Genomic DNA, 26,019 nt, shown 5'->3' on the forward strand with positions numbered 1-26,019 from the left:
TCCCCATGGAGGCCACTGACAACCCTTATAGAAGTCCTCGCCCTTGACCACTTCATTTAAAAAATATATTTTAGCGTTGTCTGTGCCACTCTTGATGACATTTTTCTTATTTTCTGCTTCAGTGATCAGAAAGTGAGTGAGAATTTCCCTAATGTCTACAAAGAAGGCATAAAACCCCAACAATGGTTCCAACCTGCCTCCAAAAAACTGAACACTAAATAAATCAATTTTAAACATTGTGAGATTCTTGGTTTAGTAAATTAATTTCAGGTTGTTTATCTAAGGCCAAATTAGCTTTTATATTATTAAATGTTTTCCCTTTTAGCTCTCCATGTCCTCTGAAGATTGCTGATGTCAATTCCTTAGGACACTTTGTTCGGATACTGAACTCTTCTCCACACCAAGATGTTGATATAAGTGGCTACATCCTATGGCAGCTGGAAGGAGGACATGCTGTATCTATGTATCGCTTTCCACAGAACTTGATCCTTCCTGCTCACCAGCATGTTACGGTAAGGATAAGACCACAATTCACTCTGAGAGTTATTAGTGAAAACTAAAATTTGGTTTATTTGAATGATGTTCACTAGATAAATCCTGGTAAATTTGGTTTAAATGTTGAATGGAGGTACTTGGTCTTCTTCAAACTCATAGTTACATAGTTAGTCTGGCTGAAAAAAGACAAAAGTCCATCCATTTCAACCACAGAAAAAAAAAGAAGTTATAATCCTATGCCCACAGTTGATCCAGAGGAAGGCAAAAAAACCAGCAAAGCACGATCCAATTTGCTCCTGCAGGGAAAAAATTTCTACCTGATCCCCAGAGAGGCAATTGGATATTCCCTGTATCAACTTTACCTATAAATGTGAGTATCCAGTTATATTCTATGTATCTAAGAAAGAGTCCAGGCCTTTTTTAAAGCAATCCACTAAGCTGGCCAGAACCAATCCTGGAGAGAGTCTATTCCACATTTTCACAGCTCTCACTGTGAAGAAACCTTTCCGTGTTTGGAGATTAAATTTCTTTTCCTCCAGACATAAAGAGTGCCCCTTGTCCTCTGTGTTGACCTCATTGTGAATAACTCTACACCGAGTTCATTATATGAACCACTGATGTATTTATACATGTTGATCATACCCCCCCCCCCTTAATCTCCTCTTCTCAAGACAGAATAAATTCAGTTCCTCTAACCTTTCCTCATAGCTGATCTCCTCCATGCCTCTTATCAGTTTGGTTGCCCTTCTCCGTACTTTCTCCAGTTCCCCAATGTTCTTTTTTGTGAATTGGTGCCCAAAACTGAACTGCATATTCCAGATGAGGTGTTACTAATGCATGCAGGGGTGGACTGACCATTCGAGCACTTGGGCACTGCCCGAGGGCCCAGGGTCAGTAGGGGGCCCCATGAAATGCCCCTGGTACCTTTTTTATAGGCTTTTTTGGGTGTGGGCAAGGATACAGGGGCCCCTATTGCCCGGGGGCCCCATGAGTTGTCAGTCCGCCACTGGATGCATCTATATTCTTAGCCCCCAAGTGCATAACCTTACATTTATCAACATTAAACCTCATTTGCCACATAGTCACATAGTTGCCCAATTAAACACTGCATTGAGGTCTTGTAAGTTGGAGACATCCTGTAAAGACGTTATTCCACTGCACAGCTTGGTGTCATCTGCAAAGACTGAAATTGTATTTTTGTATTTTTAATCCCAGACCCTATATTGTTTATAAATATATTAAAATGCAACTATAACAGCTTCAACTCTTCTGGGAAGGCTGTCCAGCAGTGTATCTATGGGAAGGTTTGACCATTCTTCCAGAAGCGCATTTGTGAGGTCAGGCACTGATGTCGGACGAGAAGGCCTGGCTCTCAGTCTCCGCTCTAATTCATCCCAAAGGTGTTCTATTGGGTTGAGGTCAGGACTCTGCGCAGGCCAGTCAAGTTCCTCCTCCCTAAACTCCCTCATCCATGTCTTTATGGACCTTGCTTTGTGCACTGGTGCGCAGTCATAATGGAACAGGAAGGGGCCATTCCCAAACTTTTCCCACAAAGTTGCGAGCATGAAATTGTCCAAAATGTCTTGGTATGCTGATGCCTTAAGAGTTCACTTCACTGGAACTAAGGGGCCAAGCCCTACCCCTGAAAAACAACCCAACATCATAATCCATAATCCCCCTCCACCAAACTATACACTTAGCACAATGCAGTAAGGTAAGTACTGTTCTCCTGGCAACCTCCAAACCCAGACACGTCCATCGGATTGCCAGACAGAGAAGCTTGATACGTCACTCCAGAGAACATGTCTCCACTGCTCCTGTGGCAGCGTGCTTTACACCACTGCATCCAATGCTTTGCATTGTACTTGGTGATGTAAGGCTTGGATGAAGCTGCTTGGCCATGGAAACCCATTCCATGAAGCTCTCTATGCACTGTTGTTGTGCTAATCTGAAGGCCACGTGAGGTTTGGAGTTCTTTAGCTATTGACTCTACAGATAGTTGGCGACTTCTGCGCACTGTGCGCTTCAGCATGCGCTGACCCCGCTCTGTCATTTTACGTGGCCTACCACTTTGTGACTGAGTTGCTGTTGTTCCCAGTTGCTTCCACTTTGTTATAATACCACTAACAGTTGACCGTGGAATATTTAGTAGCAAGGAAATTTCACGTATGGACTTATTGCACAGGTGACAACCTATCACAGTACCACACTTGAATTCACTGAGCTCCTGGGAGCGACCCATTCTTTCACAAATGTTTGTAGAAGCAGTCTGCATGCCTAGGTGCTTGATGTTATACACCTGTGGCCATGGAGATGATTGGAACACCTGAATGAAATGATTTGGCGAGCTGGCCCAATACTTTTGGATATATAGTGTATATCTTTCAAAATATAAATACTTAGGATGACAACTCATTAGAACTTGGGGGTTGGCCATAATAAATCAAAAGCAGTACAGAACATTTTAAGGAGCCATGTTTTTGTGGTCTACATGCTCCATGTCTACAGATCTACAGGTACTTCTCATTTGGCTGCATTGCACAATGTTAATTAGGTTACAGTGCTACCCTCAATATTTTTTGCAGAACAGTTGGACAGCACACTTTCTGATAGCTAGTCAGTGGATCACTAATGGATTCAGTCATCGTCACAGTGGATTATTGTTGGGGGACAAAACAAAACAGTAAAACAAGCTACACACTTATTCATTATTCCATAGGGTTTTCTACAACAAAAAAGATAATCTTTTAATTTATTTCAATTAAAGTAGTAGTAAACTCGTTTTTTTCACTTGTACCTACAGGTACACCTTTAATAAGGCGTACCTGTAGGTACTGTAAATATTTACTAAACTTTGCACTGTTTAGGAGCTATTTACTTGTAAAGTAGCACTGGCGCATGCTCTCTGAAGGAATACAAGGAGGGAAAAGTCTTCTTTTTTGGTGGGACTTTAATGGCACAATTTACTTGTAAAATAAATTTCAACAATTCTTTTGAATTGTTGAAATTTATCATACAAGTAAATTGAACCGTTAAAGTCCCACCAAAAAAAGAGGACTTTCCCCCCCCCCCTTGTATTCGTTAGGGATGTCTGCGTGAAACATAGTGCGGAGAAGGGCATAAACCCTAATCCACAATCTGCTAACCTTAGGGCAAGTCCACCAGATGTGAACCATAGTACCCAATTGTTGGCACCCCCGAAAACAAGCCGGAGAATATGTAGGAATAAAGTTAGCTAGACGAGCAGGTGTATAATACCATCGATAAAGAATTATCTGTTCTGATCTGGCTAGGCCAGGGGTGGGCAAACTTTTTGACTTGAGGGCCGCAATGGGTTCATATATTGGACCCGGGGGCCGGACCAAGAGTAGGTGAATGATGTGTATGTGTCATCCATAGTAAGTATAGTAATATTCCCCCATAGTAAGCATAGTAATTAATCCCCCATATAGTAATTCATCCCCCATAGTAATTCATCCCCCATATAGTAATTCATCCCCCATATAGTAATTCATCCCCCATAGTAATTCATCCCCCATATAGTAATTCATCCCCCATAGTAATTCATCCCCCATAGTAATTCATCCCCCATAGTAATTCATCCCCCATATAGTAATTCATCCCCCATATAGTAATTCATCCCCCATAGTAATTAATCCCCCATATAGTAATTCATCCCCCATAGTAATTCATCCCCCATATAGTAATTCATCCCCCATATAGTAATTCATCCCCCATAGTAATTCATCCCCCATAGTAATTCATCCCCCATATAGTAATTCGTCCCCCATATAGTAATTCATCCCCCATAGTAATTCATCCCCCATAGTAATTCATCCCCCATATAGTAATTCATCCCCCATAGTAATTAATCCCCCATAGTAATTCATCCCCCATATAGTAATTCATCCCCCCTATAGTAATTCATCCCCCAAATTAATTCATCCCCCATATTAAGTCCCCAAGTCCCCCCTGTGTCAATTCACTTACCTTTGCTCCGCGCGTTCCTCTCGCCGTGTTCCCGCGCCATTCCGGTGTAGCATGAAAATCTGTCTCCTATGAGGATCTGTCCCCCTCGACGTATCTGCGCATGTGCCAGTTTCAGGCATTAGCAGCCGATCGGCGATCTCCGGCACATGCGCAGATACATTGAGGGGGACAGATCCTCATAGGAGACAGATTTTCATGCTACACCGGTCTTCAGGGCGGACTTTGAGAGGAGCCTAGCTCCGCGGGCCGGATTAAAAGGTCCGCCGGGCCGTATACGGCCCGCGGGCCGTAGTTTGCCCATTGCTGGGCTAGGCTATCTAGCAAGGGAAATGAATCTTTGGAGTCACTAACCAGAATTAGCATGCAAAAACAGATTATATTTATTTCAACTAAGTATTTAGCTATTTGTCTATTATTTTGCCCTTTATAACCCTTTGCTGTATTTTAGGTTTGGGCATCTGCAGCAAAGGTTTCTCATAAACCACCTACAGATCTATTATGGAAAGGATGTGTCTACTTCAGAAGCAACCCACAATGCATCACTGTCCTGTCACGCCCAAATGGTCAGGTATGATGAAAAGATTGTTTCAGGAAACTGACATTTATTATTATATTTTTATTAAAAGTGCTGAGGTCATATAGATTAATTCAATTCATACATACACAAAAAAACCTACAAAGCAGGTGTGTCTTCAGGGGTGGCATCAGTATAGTACCCCCTCTTCCTTACACCAACGGGTAGTGTGATGCCCTTCTTACTGTGCAGCAGAGGTCAGTGAAATGCTACCTTACACTGGTGATCAGTGGTGAAGGGTCTCCTTGGGCTCCATGTACATAGGAGGACACTTCTGAACAATGGAAACTGACTGCTGGAAACCGTAGGTTAAAAAAGTCTGTTTAGCTGCGTTTGCATACCGCGTTTATGTGCGTTTGCGTTTAGAAGAGTTTTTTAAAGATAACCTCAGGAGACCTTTCAAAATGCCCAGAATGCACTGAAAACAGTAAAAATGAACTATTTCAGACATTTTGAGAGAAATAGAGAGAGCAGAAGCAGAGAGAGCAGTATTTGTTGAGATTAGCTGTTTTTTGTTTTTTAATTTTTTTTCTGTGGTGTTTTGATGTGTTCTAGCTCATTTCTGTGCAGAAATTATTGCAGCATATTTTCTGTCATGTGAAACCTCAAAGTATGGAGTACCAGGACCATTTGAGTACCGGGAAAACGCTTTACATGCATTTTTGATGATGAAAAAAGGCTCTGGACAGCATCTGGAAATGGAAGAGTTAAAAAAAGTTTCCAACGCAAATGCTTATAAACGTGGTTAACCACGTTTCCAAGCATTTGGCATTTGATACGCTGATAAAATCTACTCCTGAAGTTTGGTGCGTTCAAAAAAAACGACTGAAAACTCAACTGCCTGTAAACGACATAGTGTACATGGACACATAGGAAAACATTAGGGAGAGTTCAGGGGCTGCTGAAACAAATGCAGAAAAGCTCCTAAACGTGAGTTTATCAGCTGCAGTGTACATGGAGCCTTAGATTGGTGGTCCAGAGGAGAAGCATCCTCTTACGATGGTGATCAATAGGAAGAACATTGCTTACATTGGAGGTAAGTGGGGGAAAATAACCTGTTAAATATAGTTAAAAAGATCATTAATGTCATTGGTTACTTATAAGTCAGAAATTGCTGATTGGTCAAGCAACCCCCAACAAAATCTGGAAATTCTGGTTGAGGAAGGCTGCTGTCCTCATAAACCCAATTGGTAGAATAGGTGTGCCCTGCCACCATGTGGACAAAACAAAACACTACAACCACTTCAGCCATATACAGCATTGTATCTACTGTATTTACTTCTATGGCTATGCTAAAGGATTGAATTGCTCTGTTCGCGAGTTACTGAACTAGTATTATGTGTCAGTCTTCACAGGCCCGTGGGGTACTTCTGTTTGTTAAATTACACAGAATTGATATGATTAAGCTTTGAAATTATTCAATAACATAAGGGATTTGTTAATACTGAGTTATTACCAGCACTAAATACACACAGGTTAAAGGAAATAAATTGATGCACGGGGGATGGGGGAGTGCTTTTTTTCAACACTGCTTGCTTTAAAACATTATCTAGTTAAAGGGAATCTATGGTCACAGCACACATTTCATTTTATAGCATCAGCATTGTAATAACAATACAAACAATAGTTTTATTGACAATCAAAAATAAGAGTACTTGGCAAAACTCCTTTCATGTTGTGAGCTCTGCCTGTCCTCTGGCCATCTCTTTACACAACGTTCTTGATTCCCTGCATGCTTTGCAGCTTCTTCTCTGCTGTTAATTTTCAGTTTCTAAGGACTACATGTCCCATGGTACCTTGCTGCCTGCAAGCAGTGATTTCAGTACTGGCTCCGCCTACTGAAACTCCTCCTCTCAAAACCTTTGTAGTTCAGAAGACAGGCACTGTGATATCTGTGACACTTCAGTTTCTACTCACAGGGCATAGTAAATACATGTCACAGTTTTCACGGAAGTAAATGTGTGGGGATCTTCACAAAGTAAGTTTGCAAACTTTAGGAGTGTTCAGATTAATAGGAGTAGACTAGAAATTGAAATACAATGTTGAAATGAATATATAATTTTACATTTTAACCATAGATACTTGTTAAAGGATAAGTTCACCTTTTAAAAAAAAATATTAAATGCCTAACTTTTTGGAGGTAAAAAAATGTGCATTCATTATTTTTTTTATTAGGAGCCTGTAAAGCATTGCACCCCCGATCAGCAGATCGTGGGTGCGATGCAGGGCTCCTGCAGACTGTGAGTGTGGCTGTCTGCTTGTACCTCGTATGGGCAGACAGTTACTGAATGACAGGAAGAATCAATGAACTTCCTAGAGCACTCATCAGCACCCTGGTAGTTCATTGAGCCACCAGCCACATTGAGCCACCAGCCACATTTTTGTAAAAATTGTGACAGCAGGTGTGTCGAGAAGATCCCCGGCCTGCTGTCACAACAGGGGCTCGGGGGTTGCAGGGGCTGCTGCATCAGTAACATGTTACATCCTGAATATGAGTGTAAAATGTAACATTATAGAAGGTGAACTTTAAAAAATGATTATCTATACTGTGTATTGTCATGGGAATGTAAGGCTCAGCAATGGTCAGTTATTACCAATTGTCAGGGGATTAGCTGCTGCAGCAGGAGGATAGGCAGGCACTCGGGTGCTTAGAGTGGCACACAAAAGGCTTAAAGCGGATTTCCACCTGAAAAAAAAAATCAAAGTCAGCAGCTACAAAAACTGTAACTGCTGACTTTTAAAATACAGACACTTACCTTTCCCTCGGTCCAGCGGTGTCCTCACCACGGCTGGTTTCACTGGCCGTCTTCTCTTGCGGCTTCACAGCCGGGTGCCCACTGCGCATTTGACATATTTTTCTACAGCCAGTACAGCCAGTAAACTCCCCAGCATGTTATCCTATGTGTCCATGCACACATAGACTATAATCAAAGTTTTTTGGCTGGGAAAAAAACCCAGGACTAGTGGGTTTCTAGAGGAGTTTTTTAGCTGTAAAAATGCTCTAACGCAGAAAAATGCACACGGTAAATCGCGGCAAACCAGCATTTTTGGACTTTTTTGACAAAAAAATGTTTTTTTTTTGTAAACTCTTAAAAAAAGCAAATGCGAAAAAACGTGGCTAAACGCTAATACAAAAACACTGAAAAACTCAAATTTTGAATGTGACTTTACACAGCTAACATTAACAGCTATGTTATTAAAACGCCCCGTGTGCATGGAGCCTAAGAATTATGCAACATGAATGTTGAAATGACACTAAAATCTAAATGAAGGGCATTCTGTATCTGCTTGTTGTTCCATCTATGGTCTGAAGTTACATCTTCTGAGCCACCAAGCACGAGAAATGTCCTAAATGGTTTAATGTATTTGGTGACTGTGTGGAAATAACTTCAATTCTTATTAAGAGCAGGATATATTAGCAGATAAATGAATACTAGTTGTTCTGACTATTATATTTATAATGCATTTGTTACCATTAATGTGTTTCCTAATATAAATCTCCATTCAAGCTGCATTTGCTGTAAAGTTTTATATACATTCCTTTGCCTAGCTTTACTGCTTCTTTCCAAAACCTGTTAATGATATGTACTGTATATATTGTCTCTGTCTGCAGCCTGTAGTGTCCCATAAGACTGAAGAGTCACCTTCTTTGTATAACAAAGTAAGACAAAATGTATCACAGAATCAGAAAATCAGAAGCTGGCCTGTTGCAGATCAACATCAATATAGTCGCAACTCACTATCACCTGTTATTCTCCCCAGGTAAATCTGATTAAATTATATTTATAGCCAAAAACTTTTGGTTTTAGATAGAGTAGGAGATAGTTAAACCCCCACAGGTTATTTTTGCTGTACTTGAAATATTGTGCAAATTTTCTTTCACTTCCTGTCCCAGAACAAAAACAGGATATCACTGTAAATCTCCCCAAGTAAGGGGCATTCCTTCTTAGACAAATGTCACTGAAACATTTTTTTCAACAATTTTTTGAGTTTCCCTTCACAAGGCAAGGTGGCAGTGATCACTAGTAAAAACCCCTGCACATATACAAGGGGCATGTATTTGTGTGGCTGCAGAGCAGGGAATGCCTTGGCCGCTTACAATCGATGGTGTGCAGTAACATCTTCCAGGCAGGAAAGCTCAGGTGGGGTCCGACTAGGATCTGAACACTCCTGAGCTCATCCCTGGTCACCAGTGCATACAGTGGTGAATCTCCCCAGTGAGCACACAGACAGCAATAAAAACTTGTCAAAGGGTCTAAATAAGGTTGCTGGTTAGTCTATTTTCTTTGTTTTTTTATTTTTTTTGTTTTATAGAAGACACAGTATCTCTGCTATGACGTACATGGACAGTAGGGCACCTCAGAATATGTCTAACCCAGCTAATGCTGTACAGCAGATTTCTTCCTCCTTCAGAAATCCAGGTATGCCACCAGCAGAATTTAGATGTAATATATACAGGTTCAGAAAGACATATCAAAATAAAAATCATAGACCCCTCCTTAGGGCATTAAATATGAGACTATTTCCAAGTATGTGCTGCAAACAGGCGTATTCAGATAAAGAGGATGATTGACCTCACCTTCTCAAATCTTAATTACTTATTTGACTACGATGAAATAAAATCTGTTTGATAGCTATGGGTTGATGTATTTCTTACTTCTTAGTTCAACTTCATATTAAAATGAAAGTGTCACCTGCATTAAGTATACAAACTAACAATATACACCTGAAGGTGCTTCAACTCCCTTTTAAATCCTCCAAATAGTTTTGGTGCACCTGGAATATCTTTGATTCCAGGACTATGTAGCCCTTGACTTCTTCAACTCAATACTAAGACTCTCTCCTACCAAAGCTAAAACCTTTACTAACCAACAATTCAATCTGAGAAATTCACTGGCCAATAGAATATGGGGCACTGGATAGCTGAAAGGTAAGAGGTCAGTCTTAGCCCTTTCAATGTCAGAGTTTAGCATCAAGTTGAAGAGGTCAAGGCATTGAGTATGTGAATAGTGCATGTGGGATCAGGGGCACCACTTGGAGCATTTAAAGGTGCTTGAAAAATTGTCAACCATATAGATTGACTATAAATAAGCTCAAAATGGATTAAAAAGTATAATACCATACAGCAACTATACCATAAAATGTGTTATTTGTTGTCTGTAGGGATATCTGTAAGTTATGTAAGACTGATTTTTCCAACAAGAATAAATGCCAATGGTGTATTTCTTTACTGTTGAAATGCCTAGTAAATTTAAAGTGGCACTTAACAATATCTTTATTTTTCCCAAATACAGTAATCCATACACATCCACTACTTAATGTCTCTATAATCTATTTTTTTCATTAAATTGTTTCTTACTGTGTTTTTCTGTCTCTTTGTACTATCCTTTGTGAACTCCTGATTCTCCCACTTCTATCCCTAGCCCATTTTGGGTGTGAGAGAGTGGTTACATTCTTACATACAGTGGGACCATGGAGAATGAACATAGCCACCTTCTAACAGGGAGTCAGATCACAGTACCAAAAAAAAAAAAACAATTGGAGATTTGGAGGAGGCTGAGAGCAATAGAAGGGTCTTTTTGAGTTACGAATACATATTTGAATAGTTTTTTTTGTAGTAAAATGTAATTGTACAGCAATGCAGATATTATGTACAGCAACTAAACATTTGATATGTCCCCCAAATCCAACCTTTCCATTACTGTAATGACGGACTAGAAGTACCTTAGAGGGTGATTTCATCCAAAGCTTTTGTGTGGAGGCTGGCGAACTGAATCACATGCTGGAATCTAACATCTGTCATGGATAGCAGTGGAGAGATGATCCCATCACAATCCCCAATTCTGCTTCATGCTGAGGTTTCATACTCCCCAAAGGATTTTTCATGATAAACAATTTATTGTGGAGTTTACCCAGGAGAGAATTCGATCTGTGTTATACCTTTGTAGAAAAGGGCAGAGAAACAAACTGCTGGTGAAACTTTTCACCACATCTTTGACAAATAAAAAAATATAAATAAATAAATGGAATGCGCTAATTGAGTGAATAATACAAAGTGAATATAAGAAAAAATAAAAAATAAAATAAAAATAATAAAAAATTAAAAATTATGCAAAAAAAGTGTCCATAAATAATGTCCAAAAAGATATTTAATTAATGTCCACACTGTGTCCCCGTGAGGACGTCGTTGGTGACGAAACGTGTAGCGCGTGGCCTGCTGGATGCTGACGTCTGAGACATTCTTTGGATGTGAGAGGAGGAGATCCAGAGCAAACAAAGATAGGTTCGTGCATGATTGCCTAAACACATGCTTGTAAAACTGGTGTCGGTGGAGACACCTGACTTGTGAGTTTTATTCGTTCATTAAAAAGTTTGTTACAATTTTAAAACTTGCTGCACCATGATTCTTTTTTCTTACCTTTAAACATGGTTCCTATGGTATGGAAATATACGAAAGAGTCATGAGATATATTCCTGAAAATTACCTACACCCTTGAATGGTGGTTTTTCATCTGAGGAAAATTCGTTCGTTGATTCACACAGTAATATTTTTTCATTGGAGGAAAATTCGTTTGGTGATTTACACAGTATTGTATCCAAGATATATTTGTTATATATTGCCCAGAGCAAAAAGGTATTTGTTCATTTTTGAGCTCGGTTGGGTGATTTAAAAACAATTTTTTTTGGTGGTGGTTCTAACAGTGTGGACGTTAATTAAAAATCTTTAATTAAAAATCTTTTTGGACATTATTTATGGACACTTTTTTTGCAAAATTTTTTATTTTTTATTTTTATTTTATTTTTTATTTTTTCTTATATTCACTTTGTATTATTCACTCAATTAGCGCATTCCTTTTATTTATTTGTTTAAGCAAAAATTTTTTTGATTTTTTGAGTTGGGAATTTGCTGCTTTGGAGTTAGAGGGTGTGGCGCTTTTCTTAAAACACTTTAAAAAAATATAGATAGTGGGTTTAAAAAGCCTTCAGGTAAAGGTACCATGTACATTAGATGACAACCATTTTGATTTGGCTACATAATGTCTATGGGCTGTGCCCAAACATTGCCAGCTGAGGCTAATAGCTCTAAGACTGGTAAGAAAACCTTGTCCAATTATTGTGATTCTCAAATAAGCCAGTAATGCAGGTATCTGTAGTGTGCTGTTCCATTTGCTTCAGCCTGTATTCCATTTGTGACTCTTTGGGGTTGATTTTATAAAGCTGGAGAGTGTAAAATCTGGTGCAGCTCTGCATAGAAACCAGTCAGCTTCCAGGTTTTTTTCGTCAAAGCTTAATTGAACAAGATGAAGTTAGAAGCTGATTGTCTACCATTCAAACCTGCACCAAAGTTTGCACCCTCCAATCAACCCCTTTGTGTTTAAAACCCCCATCTATCGATGCCTAAAGGTGGTAAGATTGTGTTTGCAAGTTTGGGTACCTATTGTCTAGAGCCAACTTGAATTCAGCCCATTGATACTTAGCAAACACTGAAATAGAAAGTTTAAGGAGAGTTTTCTCAGATTCTCCAAATATATCCTTTATGCCAGCGGTTCTCAACCTGGGGGTCGCGACCCCTTTGGGGGTCGAACGACACTTTCCCAGGGGTCGCCTAAGACCATCGGAAAACACATATTTCCGATGGCCTTAGGAACCGAGACACCGCTCCTTGATCCGTCTGCAGGTGTGGGCGGGATGACATGCCGTCCCTGTCATCTGGACACACCCCCGGGATCAATCCTTCCTCGTCGGTGATTGGCCGCCGGAACTGTAGCTCAAGAGAGGCACACAGGCGGCCAATCACCGGCGAGGAGGTGGAGCTTGGAAAGGAGGAGCCGAGCGGCACTGCGAAGCACGAGCGAGTGAAGAGGAGGAAAGCGGCCGGAGAAGGAAGCCATCTGACCGGTAAGTGTTTGTACCATGGGAGAGGGAGGGAGCGAGCGAGCCCAGGCTGGAGCAGGGGTCAGCAAGGTAAGTATCATTGGTGTCAGTGGGAGGAATAGTGCCCAATCATTGGTGTCACTATTACCAACGATGGGGCACTATTCCTCCCCCCACTGACACCAACGATGGGGCACTATTCCTCCCACTGACACCAATGATGGGGCACTATTCCTCCCACTGACACCAACGATGGGGCACTATTCCTCCCACTGACACCAACGATGGGGCACTATTCCTCCCACTGACACCAACGATGGGGCACTATACTTCCCTCTGATACCAACGATGGGGTACTATTCCTCCCACTGACACCAATGTTGGGGCACTATTGCTCCCCCTGATGCCAACGATGGGGCACTATTCCTCCCACTGACGCCAATGTTGGGGCACTATTGCTCCCCCTGATGCCAACGATGGGGCACTATTCCTCCCACTGACACCAATGATGGGGGCACTATTCCTCCCACTGATACCAATGATGTGGCACTATTCCTCCCACTGACACCAATGATGGGGCACTATTCCTCCCAATGACACCAATGATGGGGCACTATTCCTCCCACTGACACCAATAATGGGGCCGTATTCCCCCCACTGACACCAATGATGGGGCACTATTCCTCCCACTGACACCAGTGATGGGGCACTATTCCTCCCACTGACACCAATGATGGGGCACTTTTCCTCCCACTGACACCAGTGATGGGACACTATTCCTCCCACTGACACCAGTGATGGGGCACTATTCCCCCCACTGACACCAATGATGGGGCACTATTCCCCCCACTGACACCAATGATGGGGCACTATTCCCCCCACTGACACCTATGATGGGGCACTATTCCTCCCATTGACACCAACGATGGGGCACTATTCCTCCCCCCACTGACACCAACGATGGGGCACTATTCCTCCCCCCACTGACACCAACGATGGGGCACTATTCCTCCCCCCACTGACACCAACGATGGGGCACTATTCCTCCCCCCACTGACACCAACGATGGGGCACTATTCCTCCCCCCACTGACACCAACGATGGGGCACTATTCCTCCCCCCACTGACACCAACGATGGGGCACTATTCCTCCCCCCACTGACACCAACGATGGGGCACTATTCCTCCCCCCACTGACACCAACGATGGGGCACTATTCCTCCCCCCACTGACACCAACGATGGGGCACTATTCCTCCCCCCACTGACACCAATGATGGGGCACTATTCCTCCCACTGACACCAACGATGGGGCACTATTCCTCCCACTGACACCAACGATGGGGCACTATTCCTCCCACTGACACCAACGATGGGGCACTATTCCTCCCACTGACACCAACGATGGGGCACTATTCCTCCCACTGACACCAACGATGGGGCACTATACTTCCCTCTGATACCAACGATGGGGCACTATTCCTCCCACTGACGCCAATGATGGGGGCACTATTCCTCCCACTGATACCAATGATGGGGCACTATTCCTCCCACTGACACCAATGATGGGGCACTATTCCTCCCACTGACACCAATAATGGGACCGTATTCCCCCCACTGACACCAATGATGGGGCACTATTCCTCCCACTGACACCAGTGATGGGGCACTATTCCTCCCACTGACACCAGTGATGGGGCACTTTTCCTCCCACTGACACCAGTGATGGGACACTATTCCTCCCACTGACACCAGTGATGGGGCACTATTCCTCCCACTGACACCAATGATGGGGCACTATTCCCCCCACTGACACCAATGATGGGGCACTATTCCCCCCACTGACACCAATGATGGGGCACTATTCCCCCCACTGACACCAATGATGGGGCACTATTCCCCCCACTGACACCAATGATGGGGCACTATTCCCCCCACTGACACCAATGATGGGGCACTATTCCCCCCACTGACACCAATGATGGGGCACTATTCCCCCCACTGACACCAATGATGGGGCACTATTCCCCCCACTGACACCTATGATGGGGCACTATTCCTCCCATTGACACCAACGATGGGGCACTATTCCTCCCCCCACTGACACCAACGATGGGGCACTATTCCTCCCCCCACTGACACCAATGATAGGGCACTATTCCTCCCCCCACTGACACCAATGATGGGGCACTATTCCTCCCACTGACACCAATGATGGGGCACTATTCCTCCCACTGACACCAATGATGGGGCACTATTCCTCCCACTGACACCAATGATGGGGCACTATTCCTCCCACTGACACCAATGATGGGGCACTATTCCCCCCACTGACACCTATGATGGGGCACTATTCTTACCACTGGCACCAATGATGGGGCACTATTCCTACCACTGACACTAATGATGGGGGCACTATTCCTACCACTGATACCAATGATGGGGCACTATTCCTCCCACTGATATCAATGATGGGACACTATTCCTCCCACTGACACCAATGACGTGGCACTATTCCTCCCACTGATACCAATGACAGGGCACTATTCCTCCCACTGACACCAATGATGAGGCACTATTCCTCCCACTGCAGAATTACAGTTATGAAGTAGCAACGAAAATAATTTTATGGTTGGGGGTCACCACAACATGAGGAACTGTATTAAGGGGTCGCGGCATTAGAAAGGTTGAGAACCACTGCTTTATGCTATCATTTTTCCAGCCCTCTCCTTGTGTTGAAATTAACTGTGTGCACTGTATTACTGATTTATTCTTCTTTTTTACAGCATTAACCAATTCTAGCCCTGCGCCTATGTACATTACTTGGCATCCAGTAAGTAATAACTGAAATAACAACATTCCACCCAACCTATCGGATTGGCTTACATAAAAAACGTTTATATGACTATACAGAATCCACATTCAGCCTTCCCTTTGTTTTTTTCAGTTTCCATTGTTGAATTACACTAGCTTCAGAGAGATGCTACAAGCCATTATTATGATAGACACTTTAATTTACTCAATATTTTCCTGAAAACTTATTTATACAGTTGTATATAATTTTACTATATTTCAGAGATCATAAACAAGTGCAAACATTCAGTAATCTTATGTATCTCTTTTACAGAGCCGGTTGAATACCGATAGTCCTCTTGTGAGGCTTGTAGCCCAGAAGACTGCCCGTTCCAGACGTGGATTTAAATTCCTCAGTCACATTCCCTTTACCTTTGATCTTCTGCGAGTATAGAAGAATAGAGTATGTCTTGTCATATTGTACAGAGGGGGGTAAGTCAAATGTAGGTATAACTGTACCTGTGTCCAGACTATGCACATTAGGTTATTTACATATTCTGAAAATGCAATAAAAACACTTTAAAACAATCCCTCTACACCCATATTCTCCACAATGCTATAGGTATTGTGGAGAAATTCATTTTCTAAATTTCACAACTGAGCATCTAAAATCTGAGCCTGTTTTCTCTTTACTTTCTATGGAGAACAAAAATCATCAGCAGCCTGACAGCCTTCTAATCTAAACAACCAGCAGATATTTCTAACATTTTGTGTTGCTTTGCTTGACAAGACTTGAACACCTCTACAGAGCGTCAGAAACACTCATTAATTGTTCACGTGAGTTAAAGGCTGCTTTAAAATTCAAAGCCTGTGTGAACTTAGCAGAGAACAACTCTAGAATCTTTATTTTGATCGTTTGAGAATGATTTACCTTATAGTACATGCAGCTAGATAGATCAGTGTTGGCTTGTTTTAAAGTCACTTTATTGCCTGTTAAGAATGTGTAAACACTTTACTGTCCATGGTCTTGGCACATGTGTTTTTCAAAGGATTAGTAGCTAAAATAAAGAACAATCCTAGAGACTTGTACATGTGGCTGTCAATGTATGGAGAAGCTAATCAGCTTTAAAAAAATAAAGCCACATTTATCAATGTCCAAATTGGCATAGAAAATTGTCATTCAAACCACTTGTGCATGAAATCACAAACCTTACTTGAAATGCCTGACGTGCTTGATGACTCATTGTCCTCGTCCCAATGAAGAGTTGACCACTGTGAAAATGGTACAGTGCCAGCTGTACTCAGATCCGATGTATGAGCACACCTGGAGTGTCTCAGACAACGCCACTGATGCACCGGAAGTGTGTCACAAGGTCTGGCAGAAAACTGGCGTGGATGATAGGCGATGTGGGCAAAGGAGGATATGCACTGGGATGGACACGGGAACCTGACCAATGAAGCAGGAATGGCTAAACCACCGGGCTGGATGTGATGTTAAAGTCCTGGCACGAAACCTGGCCGAGAATCTGGACTCAAATGCGTTGATGAGATGAATGGCTGGAAATCCAATTAGCACAAGAGGAGGAATAAAAAAAGATAGTACGCTTGGACAACTACATGTTTCGGGCTGTTGTAACATTCTAATCAATGGTGGGAGGTCTATTCCAAACTGTTCACCCAAATGACACTTCACATAAGCTCACTGAAGGGACTAGCCTTAGGTGATACACACTGATACCAGGAACATGACATCACATCTGGCCCAGTGGTTCAGCCACTCCTGCTTCATTGGCCAAGTCCTGTGTCCATCCAAGTGCATATCCTCCATTACCCACATCGCCTTCCATCCACGCCGGCTTCCTGTCAGACCTGTGATGCACTTCTGGTGTGCCGGTGGCATTGTTGGAGACACTCCAAGTGTCCACATACATCGTATCTGAGTACAGCCGGTGCTGTACCATTTTCACAGTGGTCAGCTCTTCAATGGGACCAGGAAAATGAGTCATCTAGGCACATCAGGCATTTCCAATAAGGTTTGTGATTTCATGCACAAGTGGTTTTAATAACAGTCTTCTATGACAATTTGGACATCTGCAAATGTGGTCTTATTTTTTATACCTGATTAACTCCTCTATCCTTGTGGACAGTTTTGTCATATTGTGGATTCCACACTTCTTATACAGTTGCAGATTTGGATTCATGTGGTTCATTTGAAGATGTGAGCTTCCGGATCTGCTATCCACGTCACTTATGGTCACCCTACCTCTCGCCTCTGCGCCAGGATTTCTTTTATACTTTTCTTAAGATAAGCATTGGCCAATCCTGCTGATGATTGCAAACAAGATTTCTCATAGTCTTTTTTCTGACCTCATCAGGCATCTCTTGCAAGTTCATCTCCAAAAGAACATTTACTGAGTTTCATTTTGAGTCCGTAAGCTCCTATTATACAAAGAGATCAAGGGTACTGGGTGGTCACTGCTGAGTGTATAGTGTCAAGCAGTGGCTGGCAGGATTGTAGATGGTATGTGTGTGTTACCTAGGTTTCTCACAAAGACATGGTGAGGGGTTCCAAAGTTTATGGTTGATGTGGGGAGAACAAACTTTTTGTTAAGTTATGTTCTGGGTCCTGGAATCCAGGGGCCTTGTAGAGCTTTGGGTGGGATAAAGCCTACATCTTACCTGTGTCACGGCAGGAGCTGTGGAACGGACAGGCAGGCCTAGTGGCAGGGTCACGCACTGACTGGCGACAACCACCACCCACAGACCGGAGTCAATCAGGGCGCGGAGTCTAAGTCCCAGGCTGCCCTTCACCAGGGCCCCTGATGGTGGGGATGGACTTGACGCAGCCAGGAACCAGGTCGCGGCCCTCGAGACACCCCAGCTGCGGTAATGGCCGCCGCCAATGGCGTGTAGCTGGTGGGAACCAGATCAGACAATAGCGTAGTCGGGCAGGCCGGGTCGACAACAACGGGAGAAACGGTACAGAACAGTAGACAAGAATAACAGGTCACAGGCCGGGTTCAGCAACGGGAGGTCAGATCAAAGGAAAACGCAGAGAATGGTCTAGTCAAAAGCCGAGTCAGATTCCAGGAGAGTCACGAGAGTATAAACAGAGCTATTGCAACACTAACACACAAGACACGAATGCAGAGAGCATTTGCAGACAGCAGGCTTAAATGTGATGAACCACACCCTTCTGAGGAGGAGCTGCAGAAGCCTGAAGGCATAAAGGTTCCCACCATGCTTTGCAGAAACCCAAGATGGACACCAGCACATGGGATGCACAAGCTCTGAGGAAAGGTAGGACCTTGACAACCTTGTAGCCAAAGCTCACTGTTAGTTTCAGCCGTGCACAGGCCTTTATATTCAGTATCTGAGCTGACTGAATCTCAGGATTCTCTCTTGCTCCCTCTGCTGCAGGATGAAAAGCCAGAGTGCAGACAGAACTCTAAAAAGGTAATGAAGTGCCGACGGTTGTTTTGAAGAACCCATGAGAGAGCTTTCTGTTAGTCAGGAAGTGACCAGATGAGAGGATATTTTGTTTTTTTTTTATGCTAAGGATAAAACCCTTCTTCATTGAAAACTGTTTGCTTCCTTGCTGAATAAAAGTGTAGGAAAAACCTGCTTGGACTATTTCTGGGTGTCCCTGTCTTGTGCAAAGTTTACCATTGCCAATACCATTGAAGCATATCCCCCTTACATTAGAAATACACATTAATGCAATACATAGGTAGGTGTCTATGGCCTGATCTGTAGGAAACATGACCATTTGTATGACCGTCTGTATGTAAGATTGTACACACTGCAACCAGCACTATTTTGTGCAGGTTGCAGTGCACTGGTCCATCGAGTCTTGAAGGCTATGACTGAATATCTCTGTGACCTACATTCGAGTCATGCTAATAATATATTTATAATCTTTTACAGGTAGACATCAAAAGCAAGCTACACAGCATAAAAATGAAATTGTGTATGCAACAATACCCAATGTATCAGACTGTCCATTACACACATCAATCATTCAATCAAATGCTTGGTTTTATTCTTATACATGCCATTGGAAGAATAGAAGGGAGGATGTGGTTTCTGGTGGCAACAATAGAAATACCTTTTTAAGACCCAAACAATGTTCATAGTATAAGAAGATGTAAGAGAGATTTGCTTTCAGCATTTTAATGTAGTCAGACTAATGGGAAAATACTCCAAATGATTGTCTTCTTGAACATTGCTCTTTTCAAAAAATTTGTTTCAAAAGCTTTATGGACATTTCAGTAGCAGTCACTTAGCAAATACCTCTCAATCCCTCTCTGAGCTATATCGGGAGTGTCAAATCTAGAAAACAGATATCACGGCTCTACAGAACGTGCCTGAATATTTTAACTATATATTCATCTACAAAATATGTATTCACTTTTTAAAGAAAGTTTACACTCACCGGCCACATTATTAGGTACACCTTGCTAGTACTGGGGTTGGACCCCATTTGCCTTCAAAACTGCCTTAATTGTTCATGTCATAGATTCATCAAGGTGTTGGAAACATTCCTCAGAGATTTTGGTCCATATTGACATGATAGCATCACGCAGTTGCTGCAGAATTGTCAGCTGCACATCCATGGTGTGAATATCTCGTTCTGCCACATCTCAAAGGTGTTCTATTGGATTGAGATCTGGTGACTGTGGAGACCATTGGAGTACAGTGAATTCACTGTCATGTTCAAGAAACCAGTTTGAGATGATTTGAGCTTTGTGACATGCTGCATTATCCTGCTGGAAGTAGCCATCAGAAGATAGGTACACTGTAGTCATAAAGGGATGGACATGGTCAGCAACAATACTCAGGTAGTCCGTGGTGTTTAAACAATGCTCAATTAGTACTAAGGGGCCAAAAGTGTGCCAAAAGAAATATCCCCCACACCATTACACCACCACCAGCCTGAACCGTTGATACAAGGCAGGATGGATCCATGATTTCATGTTGTTTATGTTGTTCTTAGCTGACAGGAGTGGCACCCGGCGTGATCTTCTGCTGCTGTAGCACATCTACTTCAAGCTTTGACATGTTGTGTGCTCAGAGATGTATTCTGCATACCTTGGTTGTTATGAGTGGTTATTTGAGTTACTATTGCCTTTCAATCATCTCAAACCAGTCTGCCCATTCTCCTCTGACATCAACAAGGCATTTTTGTCCACACAACTGCCGCTCACTGGACCTCTCTTTTTTGGACCATGGAGGACAAGATAGGCAACCAGTATTGGATCTGGGACTAAGCTGGGCCTCAGCAAGGTCATAGTTCTGTATGACTCACTTTTTTTTTTATTGCACGCATGCAGCTAATAGACAGCAAATACTGATAGAGGGTCTTACCTTGTAGACAGGCAAGCAAGTGCCTCCCGAGGTGGCTTATTCTCTGGATGACATGCTGCAGATAAGTAAATTACAAATTTTAGACCAATTTTAAGTACAAAGGAGACATAGATAGGTGAGTAAAGCCTGTAGAAATAATTGAAGATGCCATAACCCATAGTAGGGTCAGTCCACCCAAGGGTGATATTGTTGTTGTGGGTTGAGCCTTGTTGCATGAATCAGCGCCTGGCCTCGTGTATTTATTTTATGGGTGTTCCTGCTACTTCTGTTACATTTTCCATTGTATAAAATAGTAGAGTGGAGACCCCTCATAATGGGCACTACAGGGGTATAGACCCAGGACTTCAGAGGTCTCATCTTTAGAGCCCTTAAAGTAGAAATAAAGGCAAAACTGTTGTTTTAAATTTCCTATAGGGTAAAGGAGGGTTGTAACACCTGTCAGTTTTATTTTGGCCATCTGTGTCCTATTGGGGAGATTTTCCTTCATTTCCTATCCCATGGCCAAAAAAGGAAGTAAGAGGAAACCCATCGAAAGTGAGGGAATCCCTAGCTGTCATCAGAACTAGTGTCCCCTTTGGAAGATTTCCCCTCTATTCATGTTCTGGTCACAAACCTAAATTTGGGATTTTCTTTTACTTTCGGTGATAATGGTAAACTGGGCAAATAGAGAGGGTGACTCTCCCTAAAGGGGACACAGACAGCAATAAAAACTTTAAGAGACACACAGAACAGCCAGGTGATCTCTCTTTAGCATCAACCAAAACTTTACAGGTGGACCGATCTTTTAATAACACATGTGAATAAATATGATAGATAATAATTAAACAAAAAAAAAGATTTAGACTTGGTTCACACAGGCGAACTACAGCGTACACCTGAGCGAGGGCCGCGTTTAGTCACAAGTGTTCATGCATCCCCATGCGGGCAATCTCATTCATGTCAATTGGGACACAGAGCTGCATGGACACATCTGGATTTCCATCAGACATGTTTTATCCTTCTAGCCAAGTAAAATCTCAGGCAAAGGCTCTGCAGTCCCAGGTAGGGCTACACAGGGAAGATCCCCGAAGTAGGGCTGAAGGAGTTTCAGATTGGTAGCAAAATGGAGATGTGCTATAAATGATCCTCCCTTCACATAACCTTTTGCCAACCATGTAGCCCATATATGCAGTAGCAAGTAAAAAGTGGGTCTCAGCACCCCGCATCGGCACATATGCATGCACCCACAACAGCAATTAGCAAGCTCACTGCACACTAAGTGAGCTGTCAAAGACATCTCTCAGTCACAGCTTTTGATAGGGAGCCAGTGGGATGGGTTCCCAATCATATATCAACTGTGACAACCAACTTAATGGGCTCATGATAGTGAAGCTGTGCCACCTCCCAGCCATTAACCAGGAAATGCCATTACGGGAATACAAGTACTCCTTTAGGCATACGTGATGACGTGGATCATATTTAAACAGCGTTAATCACTATTTACCTTGTGCTCACATTTCTGGTGAAAAGGAAGTTTTATCCATTCACTTTCATCCCCCATGTTGATTTCCCTTTCTCTGTTTAAGTGCTAAAGTGGTATGCTAGAAAAACACGATAAATAGCAGGTTGATGTGTTATTACAGATGTGGATCTCCAAGATAAAATGATTAAAAAAATGAAAAAAACAAGGCGGAAATCATTAGAGGTACAAATAGTCAGCAGATCTTCACCCAGCCCAGGTTTACATCTATATCAATGTCCCAACCACTCCAGAATCTGGCTGACTGTTTTCGGAGAAGGAAATCCATTCATGCATTCAGTTCCAAAGTATCCAACTGCCTTTATTCTGAATGTCTTGTTTTAGAATAGGGAGGGGTAACATTCACAGGTCTTAGACAACAGAAATTATCCAAAACTTCCAACTACCATTAAAAACATTGTTGCTGAATTTTATTTCAGGGATAGTACAATTTTTTTAAAATATATTTTTATAAACACACACATACACTTATATAGAAACACACACACACACTACTGTGCAAAAGTTTTAGGCAGGTGTGAAAAATGTTAAAAATTAAATATATAAGTCCAACATTGCATATTCCTGACATACAACTGTTGTACCATGTACTTGTATAAAAAAAGTTTCCTGTTCTCCTTGTATTGCTTGCTTTGTGTGAAATCCCTGGTGTTCCTGCCAGTCCCTCTGCTTTCCTATTAAAAACTGACCACACTAGGCATGAGAGCACAGCATGGTCAGTTTTCTCTGGTTCTGCTGACAACTCAGCCTGCTCTCCTCCAATGATTAAACAGTGCTGACATGCCTCCTTGCACAGCTTTTCACTGGGAAATCCAGTGTGCTGCTGTTCTCCTCCCTGAGTTCCTTATGCAGCTGGGAACAGAGAATATGTTTTAACTTATAAAAAGGAAAACATGTATATACATTTTTTTTTATATGTATACATAAATGTTTTACCTTTCATTTCTATTTCAAACTGAATGGGTTGTTTTACAAGGTGAGAGTTTACTTATACTATGAATTCTTTCAGACACAGAAGTGTTATTAGTTTATTTTAATCAAATAACAAAATGGAAAATAAATAAACCAAAGAGAAATCCAAATCAATATTTGGTGTGACCACCCTTTGCCTTCAAAGCAGCATCAATTATTCTAGGTACACTTACACACAGTTTTTGAAGGAACTCGGCAGGTAGGTTGTTCCAAACATATTGGAGAACTAACCTCAGATCTTCTGGATGTAGGCTGCCTCAAATCCTTCTGACTCTTCATGTAATCCCAAACAGACTCGATGATGTTGAGATCAGGGCTCTGTGGGGGCCAAACCATCACTTCCAGGACTCCTTGTTCTTCTTTATGGTAAAGATGGTTGTAGTGACATTGGCTGTATGTTTGGGGTCATTGCCCTTCTGCAGAATAAATTTGGATATATATCCTGACGTTTAAGCGCTAAGGCTGGGAAGTGAGGTATGCATAGAATGAATGTCTAAAGTGGCTGCTAGTCCCCAGCTGCTTCGCAGGAAAATTACCGAGAGTGGTGAAAAAAGCAAACATAAAACCAAATGTCCCAAAAGCGATTCGAGGATAGTCACTTGTATAAAGGAGGCACCATATCAAAATCAGAATAACAATTCGGTCTCTGTGGCACTAAACGATTATAACAAGGCACAAGCCAATTTATGGCAGATAAAACTCGTGCTCTCTTGCTTGATCAATGGTAATATATCAGTCAGAACGAGAGGACGAACTTCAATAAAAACAGCAACATTGCACAATAAAGGAAAGCCTTCCAGGAAGATAGACGCTTACATAGCTTCAAGAGCGCCAGCAGTGAGCCCATGTCAGCAAACAGGACTGTTTTATAACCACTAGTGACTCCACTAGAGCTGTAAGGCTCCACCATCAATGGGTCTCCGGCTGGGTCCGCTGGGATTCTGGGAGTCCCTCAGTAACCTCCTTGGGCTCGGATGCGGTGCACCAGAAGTGATGTCAAAGAAGGAAGCTGACCGGATTCGGGGCTTTAACATCTAACAAAAAAGGAGAGGATTGGCCGGCTATAAGGGGAAGGAGGAGGCCGGATTTATTTTGTAAAAAAAAAAAAAATCCAACACACATCCACTAGTTATTAGCCCTGTAATAATCTATTTTTCATTAAATCATTTCTTACTGTGTTTTTCTGCTTCCTTGTAACATCCTCCATGAGCTCCCACACCTATGCTTTTCCCCCGTACCTATTTGTTTGAAACATGCACACTAGTTATGATCATGTGCACTGTTCTATGCACACTGTAAATCCCATAGCCCATCTCGGGAGTGTCACTCCTGACACTGCAAGAAAGGAGCGTGATTGGCTGGCTATTAGAGGAGGAGGAAGCCCCTCCCCTAATTTTGTGACATTTAGGCCTAGTTCACACTAGATGCAGTCCAGTAAATTTTTTTCTGCATCAAAAATGCATGCACAGTGTTTTCCTGTATTGCAATGTCCCTAGTTCACACCAGTGCAGTCAGTTCCAGTCAGTTTCCAGTGCAGTAAAAAAGTAGAACATGTTGCATTTTTTCTGCACAGAACCATACTGGAACATGGCAAACTGCGTCCAAACTGCACCACAGCGGAGTGAGATGTGAACTGTAAGCACAAAGTGCATTTTTGTGATGTGAACCGGCCCTAAATGAGATCTTTATTCTTCAAAAATAAGAAATACACATCTACTAGTTAACACTCCAATAATCTATTTTTCATGAAACAGTTTCGTACTGTGTGATTCTGCCTCCTTGTTAACTCCTGAACCTCTTCTTTCCCCCCTCACTTCTGTTGTTTGAAAAGAGCAGTGAACGTTAGTTGTGGCCATGTGCTCTGCTCTATGTTCACTACATACCCCAGAATCCATAACTCACAGTTTATCACAGGAGTGAGAAAAGGAGGGAGGCTATGCTCCTGTGTACAGTGGGGCCATGGAGAACTAATTAAATTGTAAAGCGCTGAGCAAACTGTTGGCGCTATATAAATCCTGTATATTAATAATAATATAGGCACCTTCTAACAGGAAATCAGGCCACAGCACAGGTTAATGTTTCATACTCTGAATGGTCTAGGATTGTCAGTGGTGTACCCCAAGGTTCAGTGTTGGGACCCTTACTTTTTAATATATTTATAAACAATATAGGGTCTGGGATTCAAAATCCCATTTCAGTCTTTGCAGATGACACCAAGCTGTGCAATGGAATAACGTCCTTACAGGATGTCTCCAATTTACAAGCCGACCTCAATGCACTGTTTAATTGGGCAACTATGTGACAAATGAGGTTTAATGTTGATAAATGTAAGGTTATGCACTTGGGGGCTAAGAATATGCATGCATCATACATACTGGGGGGGTACAACTGGGGGAATCAATGGTGGAGAAGGATCTGGGACTTCTGGTAGATCA

General features: G+C 42.3%; 1 protein-coding gene across 1 annotated transcript in view; it reads left to right on the forward strand.

Annotated features, from left to right (window-relative positions):
* Nucleotides 1-23,226, forward strand: part of LMNTD2 (lamin tail domain containing 2) — a 138,586-nt gene extending 115,360 nt beyond the window's left edge. Inside the window, exons 3-9 of the mRNA XM_089653594.1 lie at nucleotides 326-512; nucleotides 4,934-5,053; nucleotides 8,673-8,821; nucleotides 9,374-9,480; nucleotides 15,720-15,766; nucleotides 16,061-16,218; nucleotides 19,654-23,226. Of these exons, the coding sequence (XP_089509720.1) occupies nucleotides 326-512; nucleotides 4,934-5,053; nucleotides 8,673-8,821; nucleotides 9,374-9,480; nucleotides 15,720-15,766; nucleotides 16,061-16,180 (730 nt within the window). The 3' untranslated portion in view covers nucleotides 16,181-16,218; nucleotides 19,654-23,226. The remainder of the gene's footprint in view (nucleotides 1-325; nucleotides 513-4,933; nucleotides 5,054-8,672; nucleotides 8,822-9,373; nucleotides 9,481-15,719; nucleotides 15,767-16,060; nucleotides 16,219-19,653) is intronic.
* The last annotated feature ends 2,793 nt before the right edge of the window (nucleotides 23,227-26,019 follow it).

This window comes from Staurois parvus, unplaced genomic scaffold, assembly GCF_062004578.1.
Source record: "Staurois parvus isolate SC_StPar_1 unplaced genomic scaffold, SC_StPar_1.0 ptg000715l, whole genome shotgun sequence".
Lineage (NCBI taxonomy): Eukaryota > Metazoa > Chordata > Amphibia > Anura > Ranidae > Staurois > Staurois parvus.